This window comes from Sabethes cyaneus, chromosome 1 (genome assembly GCF_943734655.1).
Source record: "Sabethes cyaneus chromosome 1, idSabCyanKW18_F2, whole genome shotgun sequence".
Lineage (NCBI taxonomy): Eukaryota > Metazoa > Arthropoda > Insecta > Diptera > Culicidae > Sabethes > Sabethes cyaneus.
In genome coordinates, this window is record NC_071353.1 from 158,575,275 (window position 1) to 158,582,851 (window position 7,577).

At 47.6% G+C, this 7,577-nt stretch overlaps 2 protein-coding genes across 2 annotated transcripts; one reads left to right on the top strand and one right to left on the bottom strand.

Moving 5' to 3' along the window:
- The first annotated feature begins 392 nt into the window (after positions 1-392).
- On the top strand, positions 393-2,473 carry LOC128732356 (uncharacterized). Its single transcript, XM_053825603.1, has 3 exons — positions 393-408; positions 1,930-2,233; positions 2,305-2,473. Exons 1-3 carry the CDS (start codon positions 393-395, stop codon positions 2,471-2,473), a joined length of 489 nt encoding a protein of 162 aa, XP_053681578.1.
- A 44-nt stretch (positions 2,474-2,517) lies between these two features.
- Positions 2,518-6,611, bottom strand: LOC128732357 (NPC intracellular cholesterol transporter 1 homolog 1b). Its single transcript, XM_053825604.1, has 6 exons — positions 6,593-6,611; positions 5,601-6,545; positions 5,323-5,540; positions 3,736-5,267; positions 2,998-3,676; positions 2,518-2,934 (listed from the first exon to the last, which is right to left on the bottom strand). Exons 1-6 carry the CDS (start codon positions 6,609-6,611, stop codon positions 2,518-2,520), a joined length of 3,810 nt encoding a protein of 1,269 aa, XP_053681579.1.
- Positions 6,612-7,577: the final 966 nt, after the last annotated feature.

The following is a 7,577-nucleotide window of genomic DNA, read 5'->3' on the forward strand; positions in this document are numbered from 1 at the left end:
ACAGGAAACTATGCATAGTTCAAAAACCTATAAACTAGACCTTTACTAAACAATGTATATGTTAAAGAATAAGATTTCCTCTTACAACTTACTTTTATTTGCACTTACTCAGATTAATAACAACAGATTAATAATAACTTACTTATCCTTACTCAGCAATTTCATGAAAAAAGGATCTATCAAAATTTAAAAGTGTTCTTATTTTGATCAAATTTTGTAAACTTATTCAATTTTCAAAAATTTTATGTAAACCAACGCACTGCGTAACGATAACCAATAGATGAATTATGTTCCGAAGCCGTGTCGATTTCTATCTCAAATAGCAAGTAAGACCGTATAACAAAGGTTCCTTTCACCACTACGTGGATTAAATCGGGTTTTCATAGGCGGAAATGGCGGACAGTGCTGGTATGCCGTCAGCCGATTTTGGAATTTTGCTGCATAAAACCTCAAATTCAAAATCGTCTGATAGCATGCTGACTCTATCCACTATTTTCGCTCAAGGATGTTGCACTATCCTATTCTCTTGATTAGGTTTTAAAAGATACATTTAACACAATAAAAAACAACAATAAAAAAATCGATTTTTATACACACAATTACTTAAGTTCTCTTACAGAGTTTCAAAGTTTGTTTTCCATTCATTAACATTTTGTATTGCCGTTTTTTCGATAAGATATGATGAAAGTAATACGTTATTATTATTATTCGAAAGCTTTGTTACTGCATTATAATTCACGCAACCAAGCCTAAACTTATTGAACTGTGACATGGGAGGCTCATCAAATTATTATGTCATGCTGTCAAAGCTTGAACCAATAACCCTACATTTAGTTCGAATCGATTTCACGAAACAACTAAACACCGCAGTCATCAAAACAAATCACAGATTCTTTCTTCGCAGATCATGTTTCTCAGAACGCATCAATTCCCGCACTACAAAGGCAAACGTGCAACGTCCGCTTGTCTGGGTTCGAAGCGTGCCGTGTGGTGCGCCGCCCGGAAAAAGTTGATTGTCACCGACAGCTTCGATGACCTTCGCCATTCAAAGCCACGAAGACAGACGAAATTCAGCGATAATCGAAGCGGAACACAATATTCCGCCATCGTCGTCTTAAGCACCAACCTACACGCGACCAACACATAACCTCACTACCAGGACCGGAACAAAAAGGAGTCACACCGCACCGGTCCGGTAGCACTAGCAAAGGGGCATGCATGGTGGAAAGTTGGAAAAGCGCGTGTTTCTTGATAACTAACGACTAAACGAATGCCGGTGGAAATCGGTTCGGAAAAGACAAACTTATTTGCAGCCTTGATTTCCGCCTACGGCGGAAGGGTTTCGTGGGGTAAAATATTCCTCCAAATAACATGCCATTTGAAACTTGTGTTGTGTTTTGAACCCTTTGCTTCGTGTGTATTAAACGTTTCGTGTTGTTCCGAGCTTTGTACCTACCCGATATTTGTTTCCATGCGAACCCTTTCCAAGCCGCCCGAACCACCCGAAAAGTTCGTTTATAGTCGTAATAAAAATTAAAAAATGTTTAATATTTCCAACCTCCGCAGCCGCTACCGGCTGCGCCGGACGAAAAATTCGACTTTGTCTCTGTTTTTGCTTTCGTCCGTCCGTCAGTTAGTTTCACCTAGTTTTTCACCGCACGTTTCTAGCGAAGCAATATGAAATATTTGTAGCTTATTGCCCCGCTGCTCGTCCGGATTGCCGGACGGCAATCGAACACGGGACGGGTGCTCGTGTGCACACGGTTTGCAATTTTCGGCAAATTTTAGGCCTTCCTCAATCGCACGGATGGTATCGGTTGTCGTCAATCAGTCAGTTATTTGGCACGGTTTGTTCCGGTAGGACGGAAAAATCACAGTAGGCCGTTGCGTTGCGTTGCGTTGTTTTTCGTGATTTTTCGACCAAACTAGGATCGATGAAGGAAATCGCATCCGTCAAAGAGGACGCACCGCCGAAGCCGCCGGCCATTGTTTCGTACGCGTTTCAAAAGGAGACCATCAACAAGCAGAATGCCTACATTAAGGTGACGGATCATTTCATGCCGAACGTCAAGCGGGTTCCGATTGCGATCAAGTTTTGGTCCAAGTACGATTCGACGACGGCGGAGGCGCAGAGTAAGCTCGAGAACATCGACAAGTACGTGCAGCTGCTGGAGAAGAACTTCGTGGAGGGCCCGAGGGAGAAGTACCGGGAACCGAAAACCGAAAATCAGAGGTGAGTCCGGTGTCCTGCTCCTGATACGACGCGGTTTGTGGGTCCGGTGATTTATTGTGCTCAATTTTTAGTTACGGATGGCATTCGGAACCATTCTACCTGCTCGGACCGGAGGAATGCCATCTGCACTATCACCCGAAGAAACGGCAGGAGATTACCATCATCGGGGAGAAAATAAACGCCGACAAGATCACGCAAAGGCCACGCTTCACCGGAGTTCCGTTCAAACTTCCCAGTTGAATAGTGTTAGTGCGGAAATTTGTGCTAAATAAATTATTTGTGTTTTATTGATTTAATGGTATAGAGCTGTGGGTTTCCACCGGTGCTGAAGGGGCTGACGGGCTCGGTTGTTCGGTTTTTTCCTGCGGGGGTTGGTCCATCGGTGAGTAGGAGATTTCCGCCGGAGAGCGTTCCGCCGTTCGAGGTCCAACGAAACTTAGAAGCACGGGTAGTAGCACCAGACCGTGCAGTGCTCCGATCAGGACGATTCCGAGGTACATTCGGAAGTAGAAGATTTGGAATATCTGGGAGTTGGCAAAGGCCAGTACGATGATTCCGGCGAACTTGGTCAGTGTGATTCCGGAGAATACACTGCTGCCGGTCAGGGTTAGGGCTCGGATGGAGCGGTCGGGTTTGCTGCCCGCTTCGTTCTTGTACGAGCGGACAATGTGCGAGATGAATTCGACGCCAATGCCAACGCTCTGAAATTAAAGGGATATTATTAATTTAGAATTCAAGGTTGATTCAGGAGAGAACGCTCTTACCATGACTAAGTTCACCAACGATACTGCGTTCAGTGTGATGTTCCACAGCCACATGAACCCGCCCATATTCAGGAGGATCAAGAATACCATTAGTAGGACAATCAGTGAGAAGACGATGTCTAAACCGGTCACTAGAAGGGTGACCACAAAGACGGCGGCCAGTGACAGTCCAAGCGAAAGAAGAGCGTCCGCCCAAATGGTCAGGTACTGCTCATAGTAGACGTAGAATACGCTGTATGGGAAGATCTCCACTCCGGTTTGCTTCTCGTCCAAAACTTCCTGGATTTCGTCGGTAATACGCCGAGCCCACTGGAGGGCTTCATAGAAGTCCCTGGATGTGATGACCGTCGTGTGGTAAGACATAAAGTATGAATCGTGTACATTCAAGTGACCGGTGGAGTCCACCACAAAGTTCAGGGCCGTTAGGTAGGCAGCCCGACCTCCTTTGGAGCAGGTTTCATCCGGAACATCCGACAAGAAGAACTCCATGTAGCGCTCGAACTGAGCAACCGTCGGACGAATACCGGTTTCGTCGAATACCTTCGGACATTCCGGGCAGTTGTTGTCCTGACTCGGGCAGAATGAATCGTCCTCCGGGTGGTACTTGCAGCAACTGTCGATGTTCAGCCAGTCGATGTAGTCATCTAGCCAAGAGGAAGCCGGTCGAGCAATTCGGGTTCTGCGAAGCGAAAAAACCTTCTTAAAATCTAAATTAAATTTGGAAACAACTACACTCACATCTCCGGATAAAGTGAAGCCAGATAGAGCTTCGTCTGAACGGAATCCGAATCGCAAAGCACCCCACCGCAGACGACGTTCTGGTCGTTGATGTCCGTGTAATTCAGAGCGGGCTTCAGAACAAAGTACACCGGAGGTCCCATCCACAGCAGGTCGGCCATAAACTGGAAATACTTAACCAGATGTGAGTCCTTCGGCATCGAGAGTTGCTGGTCCAATCCCGGTTCCACGTTCGGTACCACCATCAGCGACAGCGAGGACAAGATTAGAAAGAATGCCAGCACCACCAAGCGCACGGGATTCTTCATTAAAAACGGTGCATAGTAACGGTCGAAGATCTTCTCCAGGAAGCCGGGACCCCGTCCTTTGTCGGTTTCAGCTTTGCTTTTAATACAACAGAACAGATCCAGTCGCTTCTCCCTGGCTCGTCGCTCGTCCAAAGCCATCAACGCCACGAAGGCAGTTATCTGCAGAACGAAGTCTACAAACAGTGCAACCGTAGCGTACCAAGCGAACGTATTGACCGCCGGCATCGAGGACAATCCACCAATGGCAAAACAACAGCATTCACTGGCCGACGTGAGGAGAATCGATGGACCGATCTGCCCCAAAGCTTTTCCAATCGCCTCCGGCGTTTCTGGCGTCTCAACCCGGTCAATCCGTTGGAAAGCATGCACCAACATGAAAATGTTATCGACGCCCACCGCCAGCACTAGAAACGGAATCACTTCGATCGTAAGCATCGTCGTTGCCAGCCGAAGGTAACCGAAGAATCCCAAACTGCACGCGACGGACACCAGAACGATCACAATCCCACCGACGGCAAGCGTAATTTTGGACTCCTTGAAAAACGTCTTCCAACCACTAATCCGACCCAGCGAAATCGTTATGTAGACGAACATCACCACATAGCTAATGATAACCGTAATCATCTCCCCTTGGGACATCGCTTCGATCCCGTCCTCAATGGACCGCTCCGCGGTATAAGCAATATCCATCAGCGGACTTTCGTATCGCTCAATAAACTCAATGTACTTCCTCTCCCATTCCATCATCGGTTCCAACTCATCCTTATCCGCCCGGTTCCGAATCAAAAACGTCAGCACAAGCCCCGTCGCCAGCCGAAAATCAGGACTCTCCCCCAGGGCAGGTTTCGGAAACCCTCCGACTGCGATACCCGGCTCGATCGGTCCACCGTACGCACCGAAGCAAGTCGGCAGATAGGCATTTCGCGTACAGTCGTTGATCTTGTTCAAATAGTTCACCTCAAAACCCTCGAAATCGACGTAAACTTCGTTGAACTTCTGATAGCTGTTCTGAAAGTACCCGAACACCGACTGGACGGTGCATTCGCTCAGTACCGTCTGCTTTCCGCTAGCGGTCATCGGAGCGTAGCAGATGCGCTCCAAACCAGCACCTTCCTCCTGACCGATTTGTTCGATCTGCTCCTGAAGAGCGAACACTTCCAGCAGGAACTGCTGCTCGAATGCCGGTCCAAAGGTAAGGTTTCCCGCCGCGGTTGTGTGATTGATCTGAAACGATTCCTGGATGTTAGTGAAGGGATTGGTGAGTTTGACACAATCATACGTAGTCTTGCTGATAGGGTTTGATGAAGATTTGAGCCGTTCGATAGAACGGCGAAAAGCGAGAATCGAAGTAATCCTTCTCCAGACGCGATCGACTTTCCGGAGCTGCCCACAACTCCACGGGATCCGTCGTGATCTGCAGAAATACGATACCATAGCAGAGTCCTCCAATACACCAGGAACAGATAGCCAGAATCAACATGGGATGAGCTGCACAAACTGTGAACGGAACAAACTAAGTCACGTCTTGCGCTGTGGTTTAGTTCATAAAATACTCACACGTTCCCCAGTGGGTGAAGAACTTCGTCAGACCGATGTTAACCCCCGGAAAGCCTCCGAAGAATTTCGGAAAATCCGGAAACTCCCCAACGGATTTCATCAGTCCGGACATCAAAATGACGGCCAGTCCATATCCCCCTACAACCATGGCAATCACAAATGTGACTCCGTTCAGGTCTCCCACCAGGAAGCCCGGATCGTCCGCTTGCGGTGGACTCGAAACCGGGCAGCTATCGAAGCAGTCGACACACGAACAACTCACCGAGTCGTTGTACGCCTCGTTGCAGTGTAGCACTTCCTGGTTGTACCGCGTTTCCGGCTCCTCCGGAAAGTGATACTCAATCAAGAACGGTACAAAGTCGTTGATGCCCGCATCTCCCATGTACTCGTACCAGCGTTCCGCTGTACACCGAGTCGATTCCCATCCACCGCAAGCCATATCCATACCGTACTTCCCGCTGGACGGCACCACCACACCCTTACACGAATCGTAAACCCCCTGTATATGCTCCCGATCGATCCGATATTCAACCTTTTCCACGTACTCGTTAGTTTCATCCACGTAGGCAGTCAAGAACCGACTCTGTTCCGGACTGCAAGCCATACTACATATACTGAACAGCATATTCCGGACGCAGGTTTCACACCGTCCAAAAATTCCTTCCCCATTTTTAAAATTGCTATCCAACTCTTCGAGCTGCATCGGATTACAACAAACCGGAGTATCATCACTATCAAACATGAACCCGCAACGCCTTCGCATGATTTCCACCGCAGCTGGATCATTCAACGGCTTCGCCGTCTCATTTGTCGGACAGTTCTGATAATGTACTCCGGTGCTATGGCAAATTCCGTACATCACGCAGTGATGTTCCTCTTCCTGGGCTAGACAGCTTGCCACCAGCACCAGCACCATCAACAAAACACTTGCCACCGCACGCATCGCTGAAATCGAATTAATCCAGTGAAACACTATCGAGACACCACCTCACCAATGTAATAATAATCCATCTTGTTTCACCGACCATCAGACCAGGTGTTCAACTTCCAAAAATAACACCTGCTGCTGCTGCTGGCTTAGAGCCAATAATCGAACTCATTCCCTTCCCTTCAATGAATGGAACGGAGATTATCACACGTCGGAAAGTCCAACGTTCGGTCGCCACTTGATGGATTATCGAACAACTTCACACCTACCGGAGCTGGCAGAAATCGACGACGTTCCTCCACTCATCGGCTGCTGCTAGTCAGGGTCAGCACGGGAACAACCAACCAACCAACCAGTACGTTCGACTGCCGGTCTTCAACTGAGCTTAACGCTCCTGCCTGAACTATCCAAACGCAAATCGCAATATGATAGCATCCTCTGCTGATAATAGGTGATTCGGTCCCGCCCGGCAGTCTTGTATCTATCCATCACGTGAGATAACGTAGAACGGAAACTTTCTCCGAACAGCTTCGAACACCTGGCGTTGTAACGCGCACGGTGAGTGCTTTGGTCAGGTTTATCAGCAATGACTTTACCAATATTGATCGGCTTATCACAGAAGAAGCGAAGCGGACGACTGACTGGCGTATTGGCGTATAACAATTGAAGTGATTAACACAGCTGGGCTTGGGGCTTATCCGTACTTGGATCTCGATTGGAATGCATGCGCAGGAGTGTAGGAAGAGGAAGCCTTTTCAGAACAATGTTGCAATTTGCTTCAACGGTATTAAAATTATCGGTCATTAGGGTAATTTGATGATTGGAAAACGTAGTGACCATTCCCCTTATGATAATTAAAATTTAAAACATTCGATTCAGACACGTTCCAGCGTTACAGGACACTATCCCTACTTCGCAAATCAGCTTCCACTTCAGCAAATCCCTGGCACACAAGTGGAAAATAAGGTCTCCTTTTGTCATCTAATTTGCAACGTATTTTTCATAACTTTGGAACAACAGTAATCAGTTTACACAGCAAAAATGGTAGC

Bases quoted from the DNA above. Each gene is read 5' to 3' on its own strand.
- LOC128732356 (XM_053825603.1), top strand. The intron at 2,234-2,304 runs GTGAGTCCGGTG...CTCAATTTTTAG, and splicing joins CCGAAAACCGAAAATCAGAG to TTACGGATGGCATTCGGAAC.
- LOC128732357 (XM_053825604.1), bottom strand. The intron at 3,677-3,735 runs GTGAGTGTAGTT...TTCGCTTCGCAG, and splicing joins GCTTCACTTTATCCGGAGAT to AACCCGAATTGCTCGACCGG. The intron at 2,935-2,997 runs GTAAGAGCGTTC...CTTTAATTTCAG, and splicing joins CGTTGGTGAACTTAGTCATG to AGCGTTGGCATTGGCGTCGA.